Here is a 26963-nt window from a genome sequence, read left to right as displayed (position 1 = left end):
ATAACCGCCACGTGGATGGCTGAGACGGCATCACAACGAACCACCTCCACTCACTCGGAGATCTCGATGTACGCAGTGTGCATATCCAATCCACCCAATTCGCATTCGTGTATTTGCATTCCTTCTACTCCGACCATCTCGTCACTGACTTTCTTCCCCATTTCCAACACGTGAGGCATATCGAGGATGACACTGGGTGGCAATTAATTCAGTCAAAGACTGCGGAGATAAACCTGGTCGTCGCGTTGTTGTCCAACCTTCAACTCAACGAAATGAAGGTTGTCATCTTGTGCTAAAACAATGTCCCGAATGGCCACAATAACTCAACATTGCTCCATTAATTAGAACCTGGTCGTATCATCGGCCTAATTCCGATGGCACCAACAAAGAGTTCGGACCGTTGAGCGTGAAATTTGGCACACTTTTATATGCATGCATACCGAGCCACTAATAATGCCTGGGCGGCCATGGGAGCCGTCCACCTGTGAGGTGAGGTAACGGGGAATTAATTTCAATTCATGGTCCTGAGAAGGCTCCACACAAAACCAAGTCATTAGCAGAATGAATATGGGGCATAAATTTTAATGAATCTTTTGTACTTTTATCTTTATCGTGGAAATTAAAATTAATGAGCGCTTTCTGGCCTGACAGAATTTCATTAGCTTTTCAGGCGGATTGACGTGGACATGGTGGATTTATCTCCCGGTTGTTGTTGACGGGCCGTTACGTGCATGTTTTTAGTCCAAATAGAGGACCAAGCTGGTTTTATTTGATGGCCATCTCAACCAAATACAATTTTCGGAGCCATGAGCTACATATTTACGAGTTACTCCAATCAATATTTGAATATTTGGTGTGATAAAATGCGGAATATTCTTGTCGGATTTTAATTTAATCAAGTTTAAGTCAATGATTTGAGACGGACAGTTTGTGGCATTCGATCCGGATTAATTGTGACTTTGTTATGCGGCGCAGTTTGAATCCAGAGAGCGACGAGTCCAATTTTTGGGCACACCTCTAATGAGTAGTTTCTGCAATCAGTAGAATTCGTAATCAAACCATGTTTGCTGGCGGTTGGTCTTGTTTGTAGTCAATTGTCGGTGAAGGCAAGCAGTAAATCAGTTGTGTGCATAGGTACTCACTCACTCACTCACTGATGATGAATAATTTGGGTTCGGAAACGTAAGACAAATTTCATAAAAATTATACATGCTCCACTTCCTTCGTTGGTATCATATGTAAAGTTGCAAATCAGGTTTATGTACGCGATTAAAATTATGCAAATTGAGAATTTGTATGGAAAGCATTGGGAAGAAGAGAGATTTATTTTGTGCATTCATTCACTTGCTGCTGCATTTTCTATATTTATGTCAAAAATATGAGACAAAGGTAATAAATAATAATCAGAGCAACTTTTTGCTCTCCGCCGCTGTATGCCCTCCCGAAATTCACCTCGCTTGTCAAGCCTCGTGTTAATATGCAAATAAAAATTACCTCGCAAATCACTCTCTATAGCTTCACTACACCTTGTTCTTGTTCTTGTCTGTCAGGCCGTGAATTCTTATTGTTGGCTCCGGGCACTTGCTACCTAATTTATTGGGCATCATTTCACCCAAGAGCCAAAACCTGTCCCTCCATTACTTATTCCCATCTCACAATCAACCTGTGTCCTACAATATGCACGGATGGTTTGAGGGGCAAAACGATTTACAGTCCAGACAAACCTCTGTAACGAATTGAATCAGTCAAAAAATTGATTAGCGGACCAACTTTGAGCTGACAAGGTTCACGAGTAATGAATCCGATCGGTGCATGTATTGCGACTCAACTAAACGAATTATCCTTAAAAATGCGATGCTACAGAAGAAGGTGCTGTGTGGGGGAGGATTGTGTCTCCACTTTGAGTTATCATGTCGTCTTGTGCAGTAGTTGCTACCTGATTGCCACAAATGCTTCTCTACGCGCGAACCCTGTGGACGCATACACACAACTCATTAACGCTTTTAATGGTAACCAAATACATATTAAGTCAGTGCCAGACTGCTCTTCTGCCGTGTGGGGCTACGTGTATGCAGGCTTTGATCTTGATCATGCTCGCTGGAAATGGTGCCTGTAAATCTCATTATGTTCCAACACTGAGTGAGCACCTTTGCTAATTAGAGCCAAAGGTCACTCTCTCTCTGTCTAAACCAAGATCAATCCTTTTTGAAGTCATGCTGTAGCCAGTTGTTTCTAAATAATATAATCTGCTGCGATTATCTCCTCATGCACACAAGAGCCCACCTATTTGCATATGTGCACAGCATTGCCATGCACTGGATGGCCACGTAATTATATACAGATTCCATCATTTTATAAATAAACTCGATCAATATTCAGGCGGATTGACGTTGCTGCTGGCTTTTCGACGCCGTCTTTGATTATCATCATTTAGTGGTGTGGGTTTCACTGATTATATTTTCAATGCTGAACACCAACTCTGCCTGCTGCATAAATAATACTATTTACCAAGAGGCAAGAAGTGAGAAAGTGGTTGGCAACTAAATGAAATGCAAGCTGTTGCTGATAAACGCTGTGCATCTCACTCAGCGGAGAAGAGAAGAAGAACGGCGACAACGGGTATCCATTGATTGATTGATGCGAAGATGACGCATCCCACTTTTACCAAGATTTGCTTATTTGCTAATGCACCCATTGATTATGGGCAGGATTGCGTGTAGGAGTTTAGTGTTGAGATGGATTAAGTGACGATTAAAACCCTTGCAGAGTTTAAGTGTGAGATCAATAAGGAGATGGATGGAGTTCCTGATTAGAGACTTGTTAAGCTGGGAAGCCTAACTCCGTCGTCGTGGCAGATGTGCGGAGACTGTGGGAGCGATTGATTGAGCCAGATTTGAGATGGAACTGCCAAAAGGCGATGATAACGATCTGTGACTTTGCAGATTAGCAGAGGCAGGGACTTTGGTATGCCTACTATTACATAGCCATGCATAACCACAAATCCTGTCTCTGCTGACAATTGACAATCGACTTTTCTTGTTTTCTTAATGGACACTGCCAAAAATTTGCGCAGTTCTGAGCACAACATTATTAAGCAGAGTCGGAGCTGACGAGAGGTGGTTGGTTGGATGGATGGATGGATGATTATATCGCATTAATCCAATCAGTAAATAATCCGGTTTGACTAACTACTCCTGGTTAACAAGAGAGATTACGCCTTGTAATTGAGCCGGATTCAGTGTCTTTTTTGGTGCGCATTCTTTAATGAGTTGCCAAAAACTAGAAACCTTTACGAAATGGCATATTAATTGAATGATTTTCTTGTTTTTTTTAGGTATGTACTTCATCATCCAGCTTCTCTCCTCACCTGAGGACACCGCTGCTTCCTACAACGCTACCTGATCCGATGGTGGTAAATTCTGTTGTTGTCTGGATGGATGTTTGGTATTTCTCTCTTTTCTAAGTTTAGGAGGGAGGATTTGTGCGCCTCCCACACGGGCAGAAATACGGGCAGAGGAGACACTGCACAAATACGCAGATTGGCATCTGACAACTGTCAGAAATGACGTTTGCAATTTTATCCAGCTTAAAGTTTCTTTACATGAAACTCGAGTTGTTTGACTAACCTGACCTTCAACTAAATTGTTTTTGGCCAAGTTAATTTGCAAATGGCAATCCCTTGCATGTCATCCGTATGTATGTATAAATATGTACATACATACATACTTGACTGCAGCCTGAAATAACATTCGTCCTGCATATGCAATCCCACATAAAATCTGCGCTTCTGATACGCTTCGTTCCTTCCTTGAAATGGAGGTAAACAGGACAGAAAATTCCTTCTTGACATCGTTCACAAAGTTAATACTCTTGCCATTTGGTGTTTACATTGGACGGGATGCAGGCGAGGCAACAAAGATGATCGGATTCCACTAAAAATAATGGGATCAGATGCAGTGTCAGTTATGGAGCTCCTGTCCCACACATGTCTTCTCTTGGAAGTTGGTCCAGCAGGAGAGACGACGGTGCAGTTATCTTTATTGCCATCCACGGAGGAGGAGATGTGGAGCAAATCTCCGAGAAAACCTTGGGAAAGCATCCAAAACAAAACATTGAAGAAAGCAATGTGTGCGGGGGCTCACGTTTATCGCAACGCAAAGTTTTCGTTGCACTTGTTTGTTTATTATGCTAACACAAATTTCTGCACTCAAACACCCACAACTTTTAACTTTGTATCTGTCATAACACACAAAACTAATAAAATGTTGAAGGATTTTGACATAAATTGAATGGCATTTCCTGCCCCGTCCAAGGTTTACGATTTCCTCCCCATCATCCGTATGCACGTACATAGATACGTGGAGTATGTGGAGGCGACCAATAAGTTGAAACTTATTGCAAAGCTTATGTATGTACATAGCTGCATACAAGTCACTGGGGTCCTGTGCACATAATTCCCCTCCTGTCGATAAACGCAGCTTGTTGAGGGATGTGTCATGTCGGGTTGTTAATAGGTTCCTGCCAACCAACTCATTCGCTATGCCAATCTGTATCTAGCTCACATTTCACCGAGTGGCGTTGGCGTTGTTGACTTTGCTTTATTTTTTTACCATTTTTCAACTTTACCCCCGCTTGTTTTTTGTTCAGGCCGCAACATGAACTCCATTCCTGCATTATGTGCATGAATACATAAAAGTTATGGAAATTGAATAGTGCACAAAGCAGCACTTTGTGTGAAGCAGGCAAAGCGAATTTGCACAAAATTTTGCGGGATTAATTCAACGCGAATGTATGATGTAGCTGAGCCAGTATTCAAATACGTGCTGACTTGGGAACAATGGGTTCCGTCCGTATTTCGTATGGATGGATGGATAGATTGTTACTTTGTAAACTGTAAATTAGGATAAGGATCAGAGTGTCAGATTCAGTCAGCGTGGACAAGGTAATTTCTCCATGGCTGGTTTTGTTCTGTGGGCAGGGCGGGTCACAGGTTATTCAGTTTGGCATCCATTCTCCCCCTAAATTGAATTATATCGAACAAAGGACAAGCTACAAAATGTGGGATTTGTCGACGAGGGGAGCACCCATTCATCAACCAGGTTATTATTCGCAACAACTGCACAATGGGCTGAATGGGGCGACGGTGATAAATATTTTGGCAATGCCGGTTCTTCTTCTTCTCGTAATAATAATCTGCCATCACATGGACTCGAGTCGGCGTAATTTATCTGCCTGTACGCGTAGTTGGGGGATGATGAACGGCAAAGGATCTCTGGTGGTGACTCCCACCTCCATTTGTACCTTTATATAAAATTTAATAAACCATGCATCAAAATCAACATTGAGCTTTTGTCTGCCATTTAGTTTGACATTTCTCATTTGGCACTCGCACTTTGGATAATGGGCTGTGGGCGGCCACCAAAAACATTCCATTGTTTGCAATAATATTGCGAATTTCAAAAGGTTAATATGTTAAAATGCAAATTGCCTCTTTTGGACTTGCTAATTTATTTTCATAATTTTTGCATAAAAAATGAAAGCCAACATGAAAGATTGTTGTTTTTTCTTGCGTGTGAGTACATATCTACGACTGGATAATGTAGATTCTGTGGGTTCTTTCTTGGCAATGCGTACACAGACAACAACTTGTTGGCATTCTTGCCATTTATTATTGGTATTCATGCGAGAATTGAATTGGAATGGGGGAGCCAGGGGCAGTTCAATTTGAATTTAAATTGCTTTGCTGTTTGGCCAAAATTGAAATAAATTGGCAGTCTGTCAATCACTCGAGTCACCATTTGTAACTTCCCTCACTCCTAAGTTCTTCTCCATCCTTGCCACTCTCTGCTAAATGGGACATAATTTAATAACCTGTGGTCAACTATGGCAAATAACCACTCATCAACCACGATGTACATATTGCACCGCATTCGTCTCGCGAGTGGGGGCGGTCATTATTATCCCATTGTTGATGAGCTTGTATTCAATACGAAAACTAAATAGTCGACCAGAGATGAATCTGGAAATGAAAACTACTAAATCGAATTCAAATGGACAAAATATTTTGTACTTTATTCTATTGAGCGACAGTTAATTATTTGTATGAATTGACATCTTGATCATCATAGCACAGAGATGACGAGTTTTCCACTTGAGCAACTCCTAAGCCCGCAAGATATGTTTATTATCTCATTTAGAATTAGATCATCATCAGCCAGAGCAATTATCTTGGAGATAATTAATGTTACATGTGTCGTGCACATGTAACAAAGGGGTTTTGAATTATTGGCATAAGCATTCCACAAAAGTCGTCAGAGTTTTATTAGCGTTGGGCTGGAGGATGAGACACCAGTCACTCCCATACGTTCGACTGCTGCTTCTTCTTCTTCTTGGTCGTCCCATGAATGAAAAAGCTGGGCAGAGTCGCATCATCATAAATTAGTCATCTCATCTCAATCCGTTTTTTTATCTGGTGGAAGTGGTTTTGTCTGCACTGGGTTTGCTCAGGGCTAAGCCTGCTGCATTCGTAGGTACGTATTTACGTACGTACTGAGTAAGAGCGAGCTATAAATAATGTTTCTGACTCTTTGCTTATCTTGGGTATTTGTGTTTCCCATTCTGCAGTCCGCCGTCAATGTACAAATACTGCACGACTCGCGTCTTGTGTCTGTTTGAATTTGTGTTAGTCAGCGAAATGAGTTTCTGCGAAAAAAATGTGAACATGGTCAGTGTTTGCATACAATTGAAGTTGGATGACGGTTCAATTTTGTCGCTGCTGGACACATGGCCGACTAAAAGATTCATGGAATTTATTAAATTCGACTTGTCCTTATCACAATGATTGATAAGTTCGCTCACTCAATAAATAGTTGATGAACGATAAGAAGCATTTGATTGTACTGCTAAATATACATGCATACGTATATGTACGAACGAAGGAACAGATACATGGCTTCAGTTTAGAGGTGGATCAACAACTTGTTGGCGTTTATAACTCTGTTGTCGAGTAGTTCATGCCAATACGCAGAGTAAACGAGTGCGGGGATAACGATGAGATGAGAGTCAATTGACACACCAAAGTAATTACCAAATTCCAGAACAGAACAAAACCACGACTCAAAAAAAGAACAGTTTTCGCAGTCAAAGTCCAAATCGTTTCAATTCTGCGGAACTCTAGTATGACTTGAAGCCGTTGTTGTATGGGAACGTTCACATAAATGTCAAATTGTACACGTTTTTAACAATCCTTCTCGAGACATAAAGTTCCCTTTCGAGAATTCAGCCAGCCACACAACATCGCACAGGGTGTCCGTTTCTTGTTTCCACTATTTTCCCTGCCCTCCAACATGCTGCTCATAGTGCTCATGCATATGTAGCAAGTAACCTGTGTAGTAAGAGATCTGAAGGAGTGGACGACGTAAAGTACGAGAACAAGAACCGAGTACAAAGACAAACTCGGAGTCACTTAACTGAAAGAGCATTTCGTTTGGTTGGAGGTACATGTTATTGCTTTTCATGGATCTCGTAAACCCTGAGCGAGCAGAGAGAATGTATGTAACACAATCAGCTATTAGTTAGTTTGGTTAAGAGAGATCGACAAGTTAAATCGTCGCATTACATCACACACCACAAACAAGTGATCTCCATCCAACGCTGAATTATACACTCGCTCGCTCGCTGCATTATGAGATGACTCTTTCCAAAGGGAATACGGATGGAGGAGAGATGTGTGCAGTGGATACCTCGTTTATTTAGCTGCTGGCTTGACGGAGTCACTTTTTGGCTTGGCGTTGTTGTGTACACATAAAAAGCAAGGGAGAGTTAAAGTTGGTGTTAGTTAGTGAACAGACCTGCTTCGATCCGCACACACCAACCTTGCATTACAGATTTATTTATCAACCAACCACCATGCAATGCACTTGCTTGAGTAAAAGCAAAAGAATTGTCAAAGGAAACACGGTGGATTATTTGCATTGATTTCCTCTCTCTCTCCAAGTTTGTTTTCTGGAGGAAAGTTGTCCCGTAAATCGGATGCCCGTCCAGCTTAATGATTGGGTTGCATCATAAAGTAACCACCGGACATTATTACTGTTATTATTGGGACGCAGCCTTCTGCCCTCCTTGAAGTAGGGGTGGAATGGAGTAAAGTAAAAGTGAATGTGTCCCATAAAATTGGTGAGAAGAGGATTGTCCGTGATCTGAGAGCCTCGCAGTGACTGTGGGTCGACCATTTGACATTTGCCTGAATGGAATGCAGTTGAGATCGAGAGCTGGCTTTTTTCTCGAGCGAGTGGACAAAGAGTGACTAGTGAGCCCTTACACTAAAGTGGGATGAAATTGGTCATTGGATCCGGATCAATTTGATTTGGTGGACTCAATTGACATGACTCTATCCAGTCCAACGTAGTAGCAGCGGTTGTATGATTGGGGAAAAGTGCGTGCACTTGTTGTGAGCCACGACGACGACGATGACTCTTGGTTGGTCATTAATGATCAGAGGATTAGCTCTCGGCCGAAGCGATCCAGTTCTTTATTTCTGGGATAATAATACCACGACTGCTGCTTGCACTGCTCATGGTCATTTTATGACTGCAGTTGGACTCCCTACTTTTCCGATGGACTTGGCCTCGTTAATAATAAATCCTCGCGTCCTCATCCCATTCTCATGACTCACGCCATGCCATTTTCTGCCCAGACGTGAACCTTTTCAGAATTCCGTCCGAGTGCATGTGGTCCAGATTCAGTTTCACGTCTTTCGTGTGCATCTAAAAAAAACTCTCATTTTCCGTTCACACGGTGTTTGTTGACTGAGACTGAGAAGGACACTTTTTGTTTTCAATTACTAAAAAATTACGACGTGTTTTCTTGCCAATATATGCAAACTATTTATTTGTAAGTTGATACTTTTGAACGGCCATGTCGGCTGGTGACGACGTTAGAAAGTGGAGTCAACTTACGTTCGGAGCATAAAAATAAGAACAATCCGAACCTACTAAGCTGGCAGCTGAGAAAGTTATGTAACAAGCAGCAAGGTTATTGCTTGGTGGCAGAGTGACTACGACGACGACATCGTGGAAATAATAACAAAGAGTGGAATGGGCCCATTGTCCCACTTCTTCTGGACTCCATGTAAACACAATTAGCCATTTCACGATTCGGAAGGCCAAACAATACCACGATTCTTGTTACCCCGCCCTTGAACTCTCGTGCTCACAATATTGCAAACAGAACAGTGAACCCCACAAATTGCCCGATTTCGTGTAGCGATATTTTTCTGTGGTCGCGTGCATCCGAGATTTTTCAGTAGTGACGGATCATAATCGTGGCTATTGCGAAGACGTTGTTGTATTAAAAAAGCTGTGTAGCCCTACTCGTTGGTGGACAGGCGTGTAATAATCTTTAAGCTAATGAAGTAATTGTCCTGTCCCATTGTTATTAAAATTGCTGATTGTTGTCGCAACCTGGTCATTAAAGTTTACAACTTATCTTGTCTCAACCAAGTGATTCGTCCACCTCGTTCTCGCAGCCACCACCAAAAGGACGGGAGGAGACAGTTTTCTGCTCAAGATCAAGATAAACATATAAAAAAACGTCATTAAATAAAAGCTCTTCAAACACACACAAGGTTTGAGTCAAGTCGTCAAAGCAGAACTCCAACTTCCAATCAAACCTCCTGCCATCGCCAGACTCCGCAACGTTGCAATAACTCCTGAGCTCCCTTGATTGCTCCGTGAGTTATTCGACGAGGGGAAGATCACTCGAGGAAAAAGTTGAAACAAAAACTTACTCGGCTGCTGCCTCCATTGTCATACAAGCATCAACTAAACGCTGTGCTCTTGTCCATCAATTTGTGATCAGCATACATTAAAATGAGATAACTTTTTTATGACCCGGGCCAATAACAGCTAAATACGCTACACACGATATAATTTTGTATGGATGGATGCAGTGGTTGGTTTTTCCACACCTTGCTGCCAAGAAGACAAGGCAATGTGCGAGGCAATGTGATACGAACGGGAGACTGAACGTGATCTTTTGTGCTTTTATTCGCCTGCCCTCGTACTTTTCTTGCACTTTTGAGAGGCTAGGAGTGAGGCGAAATATTTAATTAATTGGTTGATAATGGAGCACCACGGGGGGATCGTGCTCATCGTCTCGCTCTTGTTCCTCCTGTGTGGTCTCGTGGACGCCGACGACCACTGTAAGCCATATTCCTCACCATTCTTTGCTTAACCCCGAGACCCCGCTCACCATTGATCATTGAACACATTCGAGCGCCTACGTGGTTCTTGATTTTATTCGTGATTGTCACTCTCTCCCCATCACGTTTAGAGGCTCACATTAATTAATTTGGTCCCAACGAAACCAAATGAACTCAAAAAAGTTGTTTCAACCATTTATGAAGGATAATAATCTGTGTGTATTTACGTATCCAATATTGCTCTGGGTGGGTTGAGCAACACATGCAAGGCATTTACATAGGCCACAGTCTCAAGTGCACTAATAATGTGCGGAATTGAGCCGAGTTAAGTAACTTGAGCAGAGTAATTTAATGTTGGAAGTCGCTTCGTGAAGTGAAGTATGTGTGTGTACATTTAAATAAACTTTGTACTCAATTACATTAATTGAGAACAGCACAACCTCCTTTACAATTGCTGTTACACACTCTTGGCCATGAATACGACGACCATTAATAACGAATGTATGCAGTAGCATTGTTGTTCCTCATCAGCACTTATTACTCCTCTTTATTATTGTTACCAGGAAAGAATGTGCTGAATTACACGACTAGGTTTTAACCATCAGTAGTTTCTAATCTGTAAGTTATGGCTGTGGCAGTTTTGCATATTATTTCATCCGGTTCCTTATTAGCCCTCGACACCATAATCCAAATAAGTCACGAGCATCCTCATGGAACTAGGAAAACAATTGCATTCTGAAAATATCAGTCAGTCTCTGGTTTGGCTACTCTTGATGATGACAATGTCCTCCTGCCCACGCGTATGCATTCTTCGTACTCGCGCAGCAACAAATTTCCAATCGAATCGATAAAACGAGCTGATGAGACTCAACTCTGGGCTCTTCTGGTTGTCTGGCGAATATCTGTGATCAAATACATCTACGACTTTCTGCCACTTAAAATGTTTGCAATGTGATGTCATTCCCAGTCCTTGCATTACTGGCTGAACCAGCATCTGCATCTTCACATGGCGAGGAGAAGAACGTTGGAAGTGAGAAGGTCGACCATTTGACAAGGCAGCAGATGATACACGGCAGACCTAAAGCAGACTCGTTGGCTTATCTTAAGTGGTCTTCTCAACACTAAAGACATGTGCACTTCTCGTGGTCAGGATTCCCGTAACACACGTTCCGTAATAAAAAGTGTACATTTTATGAGGCGTATGATCTCATTTTGCGAGAAGTTCACGGGAGAGAGAGAGATATGTAGAATTTTGCGAATCGTACAACAATGCAAGGTTGGCATCTGTTACGTACCGTAGTTGGCAGTTGGTCGCTATGTTGCAGTCCTATCACAGTCCTGATTTCTCTCTGTAGGAGTGGAGATAAGTACTTATGCATTTTATAAGGCGTGAAGATGTGAGCACGGATTTCTGAATAATAATGTCGCATAAAACGTATCAAAATGGCACAGTTTTTTGTTTCTTTGGCCAACTATGTAGCTGGCTTCTTCTCTCTTGGCCTGCACTAGGGATTCCAATCCCGGACGATTTTTTAAATCCCGGGAATCGGGAATCCCGGTTTTAGCTGTACAAAATCCCGGGAAATCCCGGGATTTTTTCCCGAAATTCAAAAATTACTTCATAACTTTAAATTAGTCAAATTCGGGTATACAATAAGGTACATGACTTTAAAAAGTACAGAATATTAGCATATTTATAATACTTATGCACATGCATACTTATGTTTTTTCAAGATCTGCACATCCATAAGTATTATTATAACATATGGAATTTTCTGGCCTTCTTAAAATAAGTATGATAGAAGTACAAATTAGGGATTATATAGTGGTGTGTCTGCTTGTAAATGTAAAATTTCGGTGCAATTTGATGCAATGCAATGAAATGCTTTGTCTTGGAGAGGTGATAAGAAAAATTTTGAAAATTTCATTCCCGAAAACTTAAATAATTAATCAACAATTTGCCAGCATTTTAACCTGACCTGAAATGCATAAATTTACGTTTATTATGTGGGTACCATTATAAAAAAACTACAATTGGACAATTCCAAAATTTCAAGTTTAAATATATGTATGAACTACCTCGTTCATTCAGCCTTAAATTGATCGACTAAAATTCGAAATTATATTTGTATATTTCTAACATGTTAGCTTTTTTGAGCATATGTAACTGATTTCAGATTCTATAATTATGTCCTGGGTAAGGTTTATTTCTTCCTTTAATTTTAAATCTGAGATCGAAATTAGAAAATTTTCATTTTCATTTTGTATTACAAATTCTACTTGCGAACTATAAGAATTAAGGTGCGTTTATGCTTCACGTATATAGATATAGATATATGTAGGGCATATAAAGAAATGGTTTCCCGGGAATTCCCGGGAATAAAATCCCGGGACTGGAACCCCTAGCCTGCACTCAAAGTGGCAAAAGTCACAAGGAACGTTATTAACTGAGAAGGAAGGAATCCATGCGAAAATCACGACCAACGTCGACGAAACCTAATTTATTGGTTCCACACACACACACACACAAAGGCACAATGGGCCATATGCAGATATTCTCCCATTCCGTTTATGATGGAACGTTTAAAAGTTTTATTTATTTGTGGGAGTTTTAATGCCAGCTTTAATCCCGTCAGCTAATCTCTCTCCCGAGCAACTTGTGTTATTATTGGCTGCCAAGTCGAGTTGCAGATATTTTGCTGTCTGCATAAAAAGTTGGATGGTGTCAAACGGATTTAATTTAATGGTGATTATCAACAACCGTCTACACGCAAGCGGGCCAGAGGACAAATGAACATTTAAGTTTTTTGAGGGATTTAATGGGGCCAATTAATTTCTTGAAGACATTGTCGTCGTATTTTGATCCCCATGTTCTTCAGTTGTTAACTCGCGAGTCGTATTCCTTGGAATTTATGTTCCGGACATGATAATGGTCGTTTTTGTCCATTAATTGAATTTAGCAATTTGTGGTTACAGCAGAGATTAACATTTGCCAATAAATCAGGCTCTTTTGTTTCCCTGAATATTTACCAGTCCCATTCCCATATTTTACACGGAACGACAGGAGACGTAAATTGAATTTGTCTATAACATTGAGAGTTAATTGAAATTTAGCAGCATTTTGTGGATACATAATCCCGTCGTCGTCTTCTTGAGTTCGACAAGTGCTGAGAGGCTGAGATTTATTATGGACGCGGTTCAAAGGGCACGCTTCGTGCTTCGTGTAAAACACAATTGTTCAATCCTGACATCAAAGGGCACTTGGACACCAAGGGTTAAACCGGTCTTAACCTGGGGCGTGGTGGCTGGAGTGGAGTCATATAATTACATCGTCACCTCTCAAAAAGACCAATCCTTGGTCCGAGTAGTGCTGCGTCTGTAATTTCCTCCCCGATTGACCTCTTCCATCCCCGCATAATTTTTAGTTCCGTCCACGATTGTGACACTCGTCACGTGACGAGAACTCTTGCATTTTCTCCTCAACTACATTTACTCGTGTCTTTGTACGATGTGTGTAAAGTGATCCTGGGCCGGATTAAATGATGAACTTGATCTAATCGCGTCAGAGAATGCGGACAAGACAGGTACAAATGGTCTGCACAAACAAATTGATGGGTTGTGTCGCATGTAGGACAGGCGTGGAATCAAATTGGCTGAGACTCTCTCTCGATCTTCCTCGATGAAGGAATCGTCTGTTGGTTTGGCAGGTAGACAAGATTCGAACAAAAGTCCCGAATTTGACGGTTGGCCACTCAACCGAGGGCTGAGGAGATAACCTTCAATTTTCCAGTCTGCCTCGTTACATAAGAACATGGTGCAAATTCAGGACGTCTTGTTTAAAGTACATGCAGAGGACGCGTATCAAAAGTGATATGAGCTATAAAGTGTTGCATTCGGGGAAAAAATCAGGTTTGTTTTACTGATTGTTGTTAACCACTCGGGAATAAAGTAATTACTGGTTACATAGCATCACATTATTATTCATCCACACAACGAAGCCCTTCTCTCGCAGCCCAATACGTAAACAATCGCTTGGAGCAGTACTTTCAGCTCAAACGCTGCATGTGTAAACATACATTTGCAATCTGCCATGCAGCTATTGAGTGAGCGAACGAGATAAAATTCGTCAGCTATTTTGAACTGCTAATAAATGTTGGTGATTATGCATGTATGTATTTGAGTCTGTGTACGTCCATGTGTACATTGCGTAACCGTTTCTGCTTGATCTTTCCATTATCGCTCAGCCACAGATCTCTCTGCTGGCTGTGTGCACGCTGTTGAAGGGAATACGGAACATTTGGCTGGATGCATGCGGATGTGGCGTGTGTGCGTAAATAAGCTACGCTACTTAAATATTTGCATTAAATTAATGGCTCCACACACTCCTCCATTACGCAGAGGAGGAGAGAGGAAGCTGCTCAATTGGGTGCAACCATAATAAATTATTGCAATGGGATTAATTGCTCCTGGCGTGTTCCTAGTGCACTCTGCTGCATCCAATAAATATGTATACGCATATCTGTACGCATATAAGAATCTCCACACGCAATCCAACGCATCGACCAAGTAATCTTGGCTAATCTTTCATCCACACATTTCAAAACATTCGAGCTGACACAACTGTTGTAATCCAGATCGTTTCGTTACTCCTCGATGATGTGTACATATTTATATGCTGCTTTGCTGCATATTCACATATTTACATACGCATGGGGTAGAGTTGCAAGAAGAAGCGGGTACAATTGGGATTTGTAATATGATTCGTTTGTTGTGATTAGTGGATAGGCTGAATGGTGCAAGCGTTCCATTTGACTGATTTCACTGGGAGGAATGTGCGTGTGGATGTGTGTAAAGGACACGGATGTGTAAATTTGTAGAGGAGGAGGGCTGAGAAATTTGCTTGCAATGTTTGAGCACGTGGCTGACAAGGAAGAAGAAAGGTGCAGGAAGAAAGTGTGCACCGTATGTAATTCCAAATTTACAATGTAAATGCAATATGTCGAGCCTACAAATCCACGAGACGCAGAATAAGTACACGGTCGAGGTTTGGAGCCTTATGCTTCCGTGTACACTGCACACATAATCGTAAAAGTGATGCGTCTCCTCGTGCAAGGCGAAGAAACGAAACTTGCGCCCACAACGTCAAATCTTGCACTCTTTGTGGACCCACAATCTTCAACCGTGTCCTCTAAACATTCTGGAAATTTGACTTTCTAAATCGTACAGCCCATGCCATGGTCCTATTATGCAAAATGTGCGAATCCGTGTAGCGAATGTCGTGTGGTTGTCGTATTGACGATGGCATCAATTGTGTGGAAACACTGTGATGATGGATTTTTACTAATGAGCAACCGTTTTTGTTGACAAGGGCGTGAAGTCATCACCACCTGAACTTTGGATTATCTCGTGCACTTGCTGAGAGGACCAGATCCCATCCGAGTTAACAGTCGTTCTTGTTGCCAAAACTCAAAATGCGTCCTTTTCTATTTTTTAAACTATTATTCCTTCCAAGTCATTGGGTGGGTTTGCGCGTTCCTTTGTGTAAAAGTTGGAGAGGTTGCACCGTATTTCCTACTTTTACGAGTGGGCATTATACATTCTGCTGCTGTATTTCCTATGCTTGGCGAGCTTATCTTTTGCCGTTTGGAGCCCAGGGAGCAATGGCAAGATAATAGGGAAGCAATCTGCCGGTTTCTCCTCTCTCGCAACCACGAATTCTTGTGGTCGCCTTGGGTTTGACTTTGCGGTCTAGGTTGGATTCGGTTTAGCTCATCTTCCGCACTGAAAACTTAAGAAGGCAACAACACAAAAAGATTCGTACGCGTCTTCACCATGCCTCATTTCTAATTTGAATTTTCGCCAACATTTTTCTTCTCTGAGCAAAATGAGCGAAACGAGGAGCAAGGTTTCTCATAATCATAAAAATTTAATGTCACCCGTTAACTGTGCATAGTTAAAACTGAAGGTAATGAAGTAAGCTGTAACTTTAATTCGATTCGGTTCAGCTAACTGGAGCCGGACAAAAAGACGCAAATCGGCGCAAAATTGTGCGAATTTACAGCATGTGCACCCATGACTTTAATTCTGAATGTAGCATTATCGCTTTTCTACATGTGAACGACATGCTGGGACGAATGTGAGGAAGACGGAGATCATAAAAAATAGATGGGGGCCAGCAGCAGTAATATTAGGCCAACGAGCATGCAACTCTGAGAATTGAACACGTTCTTCTCAGACCTGCAAATAATATTATTGTGCTAACAAAACAGTTCTCCTCGAGTGGAAAGTGGACAATGGACAATGGGCATTGTGGTGGTCCGTGTGATTTGCAAAATTATTCCTACTCGTGAACATGCCTTTGTGCCAGAAATATAGCCACACAGAAAACATTGGACGATGGCGGATTAAGAAACTTTAGCATCAATTTATCCAATTAAGCGCATACTAGATTATTATTATGGGCCAGACGTCAGCCTGTTGTCCACAAACCTTTGCTTGTGAACTCGTATTCACTAAACAATTTCCCGTGCTAATAAACCACGGAAGCGGTAACAGATTAAGAATTTCAGATTTAATCAGGCAAAATATGCGTGCATATGTATTTACATATGTTTGCTAGAGTTGTTTTTTTGTGCAGATGGGTTTTGAAAGAATTGCATGTCAAAACAGGCTCTCGTTGGGAGGAAGGGGACACATTTATGGAGTCTGTGTCCGCTGTGAAACGACAGGGAATGGGCAGTTGGCAGTTGTGTCATTTCGTGGTTGGACACGCGATAAGATCTTGACTGGTACATACACAGTTCCCTCCGTGTTGCAGATGAGAGTCAGATTCTCACACTCGAGTGCCCAAATTTGGGGATGTTGAAAAATGGGATTTCTCCCACAAAGCTGTGATAGTGCTCGTAACGTCTTGTGGGTCAAAGTCAACACACAATGGGCTTAATTGGGAGGAGGAGGAGGAAGCGGAATATGAATGGCTTTTACTCTCTCATTTCTCTTCCCAACACCTTTTATCGCCTCTTCATCGTCGTCTCGGAATCCACTCCATCTCCACTTCGCTCCTCACCACCGAGGCCCCTCCGACTCGGACCTGGACATCTTAATGCCTTTTTATTCTCGTTTCATGGTTTTACTGCTTTTTTAATCTGTTTGTGGGAGGTTCTCCTTCTCCAACCAGCCCAGAAAATATTCCGAGTAGACGCTTTGTGGTTCTGACTTTACACTGATTTTATGGTCATTCCACCAAGCAGTAAAAGTGGACAAGAGCTGCACTTCTTGCTCCATCCATCGTCGTCGTAATTAGTTTTCCTTATCTCATCTCCACTCCTCCTGCATTAGCTTTTAATACAAAATTTGAATCCTGCAAAAAAATCTCGTTTCCTCTTCCTCACGAAGAGTTGTATTTCCCTTTGCTTGTGACGGGTGGATGACATCGTGTTGTGCCTATTGTTGGCATGTTGAAATGTCATGTTGGTTGGTTGGCTTGCTGGTGGAGAGAGAGATCTCATTTCAGATAAGTGCCTGCTGGATCACTTTCACTCGCATTTCCCTGCCGGGATTTTTGTCAGGTGTGCGCGTCCTTAAATTGCGTCCGATCTGTTGGGAATGGGCTACACGACACGTTCTCCTCCAAGACGACATGATCTAAATCAATAAAGGAGAGTGAGACGGATCCCGTGCATCTACTTATGAAGCTGGGCAGAAAGAAACACCAGTTTTTAGCCAAGTTTGATATGGTGCATGGCGGAACATAAATACAACACGACATTTTGCTATAATCACAACTGGGAGAAACGTACTTACTTATTAAAAACGCATTTGGACGTACAATATCGCTGTCAATCGTAATTTTCATACTATAAAACAGACTGTTTTCCGTGGACATTAAGTCGTGTCATAATTTATTATATTTTGCCGTGTTCTTATGTGGTACAACGTTTCACGGTTGAAGAATGTGGGTCATGACTGTACGGACCACCCCTCTCTCTCTCCTCCTCCTTCTCCAGAAGAAGAATAAGCCAGCAACATCAAAGCTTCTCACTAGGGTCTCCCAAGTTTGTAAAAAAGATCTGAAAAAGCGAAAAGCTAAAAAAATCTGAAATCCGCTTTTTTCGCTCAATACTTGACTGTCCCGATTTTTTATCGCTTGAATACTCAGGAGCAGAGAATGGGTGGTTAGGAAACTTTCGAGTTTCTTTTAAAATTTAAATTTGCTTCATGTTGGATATGATAAAACAACTATCTAAGATCATGTAAATCCAAAAATTACCAAAATTGGATGAAAATAGGATTTTTGGCAAAGGTTTGAATGCGGTAGTTTTAGTGGTTGCAATGCTTTTCAGGGGGTGTGGCGGGCGCAGGTGGGGCCATGGAGTAAAATCCTCCTTCACTTTTCATATATTCCATAGGGCATCAAAATCGGATGATGTCCCCTTAGACATGTCTCTGAGAGACTGATTTTTCACTCAAAGTAGTAAAAAGAGCGAAAAAATCATCTTAAAGTAGATTTTATTTTTGAGCAGAAAAAGCGGAAAAAAGATCGGAATCGCATGCGCAGTGCGGTTTACAAAAAGAGCGAAAAAATCGTGAGCGGAAAAAGCGATTTTTTTTACAAAGTTGGGACACCCTACTGACTGACTGACGCATACCTTTTGTGCACTTTGTCCTCCACGCCATTCAGTCTTTTTTGCATGTAGAGCTTCAGCAACTTTGAGGACAACATGAGAACTCTCTTTTATTCACTTTCTCAATTTTTCGCCTCACTCCATCCACTTTATTCCAGGAAACACAACTCCATTTTATTCTCCTCAATACTGTTTCATTTTAGGGGAAAAAAGTTGTGACACTTGAGAGCCCCAGCACTTTTTGTGCTACATGTTTAGATGCAAAAATTGACTCAAAGTGGAGCAACTTTGGAACAAGAGAACATGTTTTGCACATTACCTGCCCGCCCTCCGTGCTGCACTTTCTGCACGAGAAGCTTTGCATACAAACCTATTTAGATCAACTTAGGTAGACACATATTGGTCTGATGTACACGAGTTTTTTGGGCGATGGATAAGATATTGGGTTTTCGTTCTTATCGAGAAGCGGAGTTCTAGAATGTTACCAAGCATGTAAGAAAGAAGGGTTAAGCATAATGGAAAAGTTGTTAAAAGGTTTCCTCTTTATGAAATGAATCAGAAGTTGGAGATAGATTCGTGGCAAATAAGTAGTGGCCATCCATGCACCTACCTCACGAGACCTGGTGGATAAGACCTTGTGCAAATTTATTTAGCACTCTCTCACTCACTCTCCTTAGTGTGTGTCGTCTGTCTATTTATCCGCCACCAAGTTTCACTCTGACCATGGCGTAGATTTGTGTAGCTGAAAAGCAAGCCAAGCGACAACAAGGAGGAGTGAAAGCCCGACCAACAAAGGACCAACATCCGTCCCATTCATTCATTTCACGAAGCCTATGTGTTTCGATATGTGTGGGACTTTTTCTCTGGAAAAGTTGTTGGACTTTCTCTTTTTGTGGAGACACTGAATGCTGCTGGCCCGAAAGGGTACCCAGAACCCAACCAACTGCTCCTCCTCCTCTGCAAAAGAGTTATTGACGCAGAAAAATGTTACTTTCTGTTTGTATTTGTGTTTGGGAGTGAAGCAGCAACTGTACACATGTCACCCTTCTCCTGAGCACTTGCCACTTTCTCATCTCTGGGTGTCCGCAGCAAGCACACTCGTGGCCCAAAGTGCACAGATTCCACGAGGAGCGGTTGGCAAATGCATGGGCATCATTATAATTCGGTCCAAGAGGTTTTTGATGATGCGGACGAGAGTGGTGGAGAGTGACATATGTAGAGTAGGGGATGTCGAGGAGGGCAAACATGAAGCATTCAGCATAACCATTACGTTCCTCGGGTGGTGACCATATCCGATCGGGTGAGTGAGTGACAGGGGGAATGAAATGTTGGCCCAGCGCCATTGGCAAGCAAGGCAACCACCACACAACATCCATCGCCAACAAATTTGAAACTAATTTCTCTCATTTTTCAATCTGGTGACAACTCTCAGAAATTTGAGCGAAATGCGTCACTGATGATGATATACCATCAGCTGCTACACTTTACTGCCCCACATTCTCAAATTCCCTTTGTCGCTCGTTAGCTCACAAATTTTGAAGAGATTTGACTTAATGATGCATATTATATTTATGCCATGCCACGCCACAGTTAATGTCGTAACACATTTTCCACGCAAAAATGTTAAGTAGGGCGGCTTGTCGTCGCCTCGAAAAAAAACATGATTTGGGTAGGTTTCGTAGTAAACAAGGTGACCAAAATATTGCAAAAATTGTGTAAAGTTCAAGTGGCCAAATACAAAATGTGTGTGGTGACGCATGCATGAGATGAGATTAACGTTCGTACTGCCCCAACCACCAAAAGAGAGCGAGTCGGCCGACAATGTAATTTTGTACGTACTTACGTCGTGTCAAAAGGCCAACGCTGGGGGCAGTACACGTTCGTACCTATCCTTCTCTTGTACTCATTCCTCGTCGTGCTCGAGCCAGGACAGGGATTACGCAGGTCGAGAGGTTAACGGACAAAAGGCATGAAAAATAGTATTTTCCGAGCTGACTTGTGCAATTACCTCGGTAATTAATGATGAAAGAAGGGCGTGTGTGTGTGTGCTTTACTCAGAAAGAGGTGGAACTCATTACGAAAGAGATTATCTTAAAAATACTCTGAGAAAGCGTCAGTCGTAGTCTTGTGCACATGCTAAATAGCCACCACTGCCACCAGGACCACTTTGCCAAGCGTATCAAGACTAATTTTTCACACTCTCAACGTTCAGTTACATTTCTCATGCGGCGATAAAAAATTACTCCGTTTCCAGATCTGACCCAGCACAAAATTTCATGGGACCATGTTTTTTTCGTTATCTTTAGAATTCGTGGCATCCATCGGCTCATTCTCCGTGTCGATTTTTATCATGCTGCAAATTCCTGACGAGAGTATCTCAGTCGGTCGGTCGGAGTGAAACTTTTGCCATTCTTTGGCAATGCGGATGGAATTTGTGTTTTAGTTCAATGTCAGATCAATTTGGCTTCTGGATGCAGAGATGCAGTTGAGGATGCAAACGATTTGAGAGGATCACAACAACGAGGAGACTGCGAGTAGTATTTAGACGAGGTTGCTATTAATAGGATTCGAAATTAAATGCATCAACACTTTCAGACAAGAGTAGCATGCAGCCCGTTATTCAAAGTCTTCTGGCTCCACCACCACCCACGCACCACCACTCACGAAATCACCAACTAACTACGACTCTTGGTTCGCACTGCACTTTCTGCATGTTCAACTGGTTTCAAATTTATGTCATATTTGACACTGCGTTTCTACGTCGCACTTAAGACGACGAACGAGGACGATCAGTAGTGGCATAGGATGAGATGGGTTTAAGATGAAGCCATGAGACTCCATCACCACTATCGCCATATTCACCATCAAGCTCAGGAGGGGAGCTTGCGAGGTTGATAATAACAGATCTTGATGTCCTTTGCATATGTGGTAGGGTCCCATGAGTGTACTAAAACCCTGAAGTGGTTTGACTCCATGGCCACATTTGCGCCCGCCACACCCACTAAAAAATACCAAAAAAACGCTTTCACTCCAGTTTTCACTCACTCAAATCCACGCCAAAAATCCAATTTTACTCGGATTTTGAAATTTCTTTCACAATTACACTCCCAGATAGTTGCTTCATGCAATCCAACATCAAACTCAATTTTTTCGAAATTTTTAGTATTTTTAAAATTTGAAATTTTGAATGAGGATTGTTGTAGTAATCAACAACGCAAATTATGCCTGCGAAATAATCATCAGCAAAATTGAGTTTGATATTGGATAGAAGAAAGCAACTATCTGGGAGTGTAATGGTGAAAGAAATTTCAAAATCCGAGTAAAATTGGATTTTTGGCGTGGATTTAAGTGAGTGAAAACTGGAGTGAAAGCGTTTTTTGGGCATTTTTGAGTGGGTGTGGGGGGCGCAAATGTGGCCATGGAGTCAAACCACTTCAGGGTTTTAGTACACTCATAGGACCCTATCACATATCCAAAGGGCATCAAGATCTGTTATTATCAACCTCGCAAGCTCCCCTCCTCAGTAAATACACGACGGATGGATGAATGTTTAAACAATTTACAACTGCGACGCCTTCAACGACGCAATCACAGAGTTCGTCTAAATGGCTGTTCAATTAAGAAACGGATCCTTTCGGCTGAATTTAATTAACCTGATTAGGATTAGCTCGACTGGTTTGTCCCGCATTTTTGGAACAATTGTAGCTCTGCTTAGTTATATTTGGTCGACATTACTTATTTTGTTTTCTTTTTGGAGCAACCTCTGCGTAGAAGTCGGACAGTGGTAAATAGGAAGGATCAGAAGAGAGCCTGGTGGGAAAGGAAAAAGTGATTTGCATGGGCTGAGAATATTGGTAAGCGTCTCTTGTGATGAGCTCTGTTTAAATTGGACAGTTGGACAGACAGACAGCACTTTCATTAGTGTGATGTTCTCCGAAATTGCTAAGGCTGTAGTGCCGCCGTCTTCTTCCTCGTCTGTTTGCAATTGTTATTAAAATTAATGAAAAAGGGTGCTTTTGCATAAGTCCCTCCCGCCAGCCGGACACCCTTTGTTTATTGAACACGGAAAATGAAATGATTCCGCAGCATCTTGAACATAATTGTTATCGTCATCCGGTCCCGTTGCGGTGCGGCTTTGTCCAATTTATTCAGCTGTCCTATCTCCGTCCCACTTGGAAAAAAGCTGTGCGAGAGGCGAAGGAGAGGAGGCTGAATGAAACACTGTTGCACAAACTGCATAATTTTATTGCTCTTTTTAAAACATTAGCCAAATTGAGTCATTTGGTTGAGACATAAAAAAGTGGAGAAACCGAGTCACAAATGGTTTTGCTGGATTTTGGTGCGATTTGTTATTTAGATTTGAGACACCGCATAGCACCCAAGGCATGGAAGGACCTAATAACCCAGTGGTATCAGCAGTACTCACTTATGTAGCACAGTGACAGCAAGTTACTCCACTTTTGGGATGAGAAAGCTCGAATTTTACACGGACATCATAAAGCGAGTCCACCTCAGTCGACACAGCTTATTCTTTTCCAGCTCGAGGCAATCCGAGTAAAACTGCTCAGAAGCCACGGCTCCATTACTTCCAAAAATCAGCTTCCTCCTTGTGCGCTGGGAATACGAGTGACACACTTTGTTATGTATCATAACGTCTGAATTTGGATTTTTTTGTAAAACTGGCGTGTGCGTGGGCGAGGGGTATTTGGCTGACAGTTCATTTCATGATCCTTTCTCATCTTTCTTTACCTGCCTGGGATCTACATGCATGATAAATCTAACAGGATTTATATGGGGCAAAATTTATTAATGAGTTTCTTCTTCATCACAAGCAACGTGCAAACCTGACGCTATAGTTTTGGATCACTTGGTTTCGGCGTATGAAACATGGCGATGCGTGGGTTTGTGTTGGGAGAGTGGGTTTGGCAGAGTGGATCTGTGTCTAAAAACGGATTTAATTGTGATACATGAGATGTTTTGGTGGTCGTAATATTCTGCTATCTGACAGTCTGTTTGGTGTCGCAGTGACAAATGACTCTGATATCAAACTTATCTCAAAATCCGCCTCACGGCAGATTGCTGGCTGGCTCGCTCTTGGGCTGCAACTCCTAAAACCATCATAATTAAAAGGATTCTCCATTTCCATAATGAACCCAGCCTTCTTATTCGAGAGGAAAGTGAGCTGGACACGCACACACAATACATCGACTCACTCACCCGGACGGAGGATTACATTCCCTCCGTCTCAGGTCTTGGTCATTCTCTTTTCTGCCACACGTCAAAAATCCAATACAGACAGCCAACCAACCGCGACTGCATACCTCCCTAATCAATAGTTAATCATGTGTCAAGTAAAAAGTAGTCAGGAGTGACATTCTCTCATTTGTGGCAAAGTATGTATCGCATTCATTCCATGGCACGCAACCAAGGGAATTAATCTCGTATTAGCAGCCCCCAAGTACAGAAACCTTGTCACAGTGGAATTATTTTGTAGGAATTAAACGGTTTTGTCCTCTTCATTAAGTTTTGCTTCTTCTGCTGACTTTTCAAGTAGTCCAACCAAACGAAAGGTATGCATACGTGCGTGTATGTCGCAGGCAAGCACCCAACCCAAGCAACCATGCAGCTTGATGGCGACAACGGCGACAACTTTACTCTTGGCACTTGATGTATCACTCTTTTGTTGTGCAACGGGAGGGAGGAGAGGGTTGGTTGGTGTGTGTACCTTCTTCTTGCCACCCGTTCATCCATCCCTGCCAAGAAGTGAGGAATCATGATTGATCACTTGATCAGTCAGATCAATCAAGACTATCGAGTTAACCAGCTCATCTACCATTCTTCCTCCTCCATCCTTAAAATTCAGGTTTTTTCTTTGTTTAATTCACAAGGAGTCGACTTGACTGTAGGACTTGAGGGTGGTCCTTTTGTGAGACTGACAGGGGAATGATATGCATATGCCGGTGGTAGTTGTGGGATGAGAATAATGAGAATGGCAGCAGATTGTACACTGCTTGCTCAACTTGTGCGGATTCTTGTTAGCTGTTGCGTTGTTGGGATGGATGATGGCAAAGATTTGACAACCCAATTTGTCACTCTCAATACCCATCATATTCCTCCGCACGCCTTATTCACATTCAAATTTCTCTCTCTGCAAATTGAGTGCCACTGCCACAACCACTTTGCTCTTCCTGTTTTGCGTGAATCCATCGAGTGAGTGAGTGCACATCAGAGATCTGCATATTGCTGTGTACATACGTAGTAGACACACATTTATGACAGGGACACGCAGTATGTGCGAAGGTAGGTTGAGAAATCATTCGCTTTTATGATGGATATCTTCTCCATATTGCAATCCAATTTTTGACAGAAATAAGAAGTGGCGAGAATCATGTTGCACGATGGATGGTGATGCATGGCTAATAGTTTAACAAAAATGCAAATTAGCAACCAAAGAGTCTGCAATCATAAAGGATCTGAACTCTGTGCTCCTTCACTTCTTCGACACCAGACAAGGAAATGAGTTATTTATTTATTTGGGAAGCAAGGATCGAACAAACTCCCCAAATTAATTCTGATCCGTTTGACATAATTGGACAAGATGATGTGGCATTTCCACCCAGGTCAAACCACGTACTGCTCACTCGCCACAGTTGCGATGCACGTGAGTACATAGTTGGCTACGAAGAGGAGTGGGAGGGAGGTGAAGTAAATGAAATTCACATTCGCTGATTGACTAAAAAAGAAGACGATAATTGAGGGTTCTGGTCGTAAATCATGGGAAAGTTATGATTTTGCACAAGAGCACGATTTCTACACGGGGTTCGTGCGATTATCTCTCCCAAAATTTGATCGCTTTTCGTATAAAAAGGTGATAAATATTGGCAAATGTCTAATCAACTTGGGATACAAAGTGATAGTTACGTGCTAATGAGACGGCGAATTTATGATTTGCTCCGCATCTCCAGCACAAGAAGACGCATCCACAGAGATAATAATCCATCCACGGGCGGAATCTTCCCCTCTGGTCAGGCAGACGCACGGTGAGCCAAAGTGAGACTTGGGTTGTCAGGAGAGAAGAGTTAGTGGTCACGCAAATGAGATTATTTGGTGTGATTATTGTGCAGTTGCAAATATATAATACCACCCTGGCTGCTGCTCATGCTCATGTGGCCAAGAAGTTTGGTGGTGTTTTCCGGTGGCAGTGCTATTACCTCGGCAGTTGGGGCTAATGGCGGCTCTCCTCGGAGGTGGTAGTCGCCATGGAAGGAAGGAAAGCTTTCTTCGTAATGAATTGAGATTTGCGGTGTGCTTTCATTAGGATCACACCGCCACCCGAACCAGGGGCTGCAGGAGGAGGAACGGGAAACAAGGGAAAGGTAGCCAACCATCAGGACACACTCGCCGTAAATCATGCCCCGCTCCGTCCTAATGATTATTATCCCTGTTTATGTGCCAGGCCTGGAATGCCAGGAAGGATACAAATTTGTCGTGTTGGATCGAGGACTTCTAGGTTTCCCCTGATTGGGCGAAATGAGAGCAAAAAGATGAATGACCAAACTTGCAAGAAAATATTTGCGAGACAATATTTCAGAGAGAGACAAGCTTCCATATTCGCAATTAGCGTCGTCATACCTCACTCGCTACCCCGCCTGGGCCAATACAGAGCAGTTAGCACTCCATTTCTAGAGTCAAGGGCATTGGCTTATTGAGCGGTGATGAGGGTGATTATTTGGCAATATACGTACCTACTTATGTGTGCATTTCACAAGGAATGTTTACTTTTCTCTCCCATACGTGCTACGTCGTGACCATGTTAACGTCCGACCAAGAAAGCACACTAATCAGCATCACCTCTGCCACCCACCCACCCAAAGTCAAAAGCAGTAATATCGCCAAGAAGGACTCTAATCAACGGGCAAACACGAGTTGCACAAATAAAAAAAAAGCCTGTGAGCGCGTATGGGGAGATGTAAATGTAGCAGATTGGTGGGTATTATTGTTGACCTTGTTGTTGCGGCTGTTTGCAGAAAGAAGAACATCATAATAATAAAAGTATCAGCAACTTTGTCATAAAGATAAGATAAGACGGTCATAAATTCGAAGCCCAGAGAGAAAACAAAGCCAAAGGACTCGGGAAA

At 42.2% G+C, this 26963-nt stretch overlaps 1 protein-coding gene and 1 long non-coding RNA gene across 3 annotated transcripts in view; both read left to right on the top strand.

Moving 5' to 3' along the window:
* Positions 1-26963, top strand: part of LOC110859366 (cysteine-rich motor neuron 1 protein) — a 78012-nt gene that overhangs the window by 37344 nt on the left and 13705 nt on the right. Inside the window, exon 1 of one of the 2 annotated variants that reach the window (XM_022108314.2) lies at positions 7814-10201. The exons of the other annotated variant lie outside the window; for it this stretch is intronic. Within the exon in view, the coding sequence (XP_021964006.1) occupies positions 10123-10201 (79 nt within the window). The 5' untranslated portion in view covers positions 7814-10122. Of the gene's footprint in view, positions 1-7813; positions 10202-26963 lie in introns of those variants that run through there. 2 annotated transcript variants of the gene reach the window in all.
* Positions 2805-4290, top strand: LOC118438714. The gene is made up of 3 exons (XR_004837013.1): positions 2805-2964; positions 3074-3250; positions 3335-4290. It is a non-coding gene; the product is annotated as an uncharacterized LOC118438714 (long non-coding RNA).

This window comes from Folsomia candida, unplaced genomic scaffold (genome assembly GCF_002217175.1).
Source record: "Folsomia candida strain VU population unplaced genomic scaffold, ASM221717v1 Fcan01_Sc025, whole genome shotgun sequence".
NCBI classification, from domain to species: Eukaryota; Metazoa; Arthropoda; class Collembola; order Entomobryomorpha; family Isotomidae; genus Folsomia; species Folsomia candida.
The sequence above is the reverse complement of the archived record's forward strand: the minus strand, read 5'-3'. Positions and strand labels throughout refer to the sequence as shown.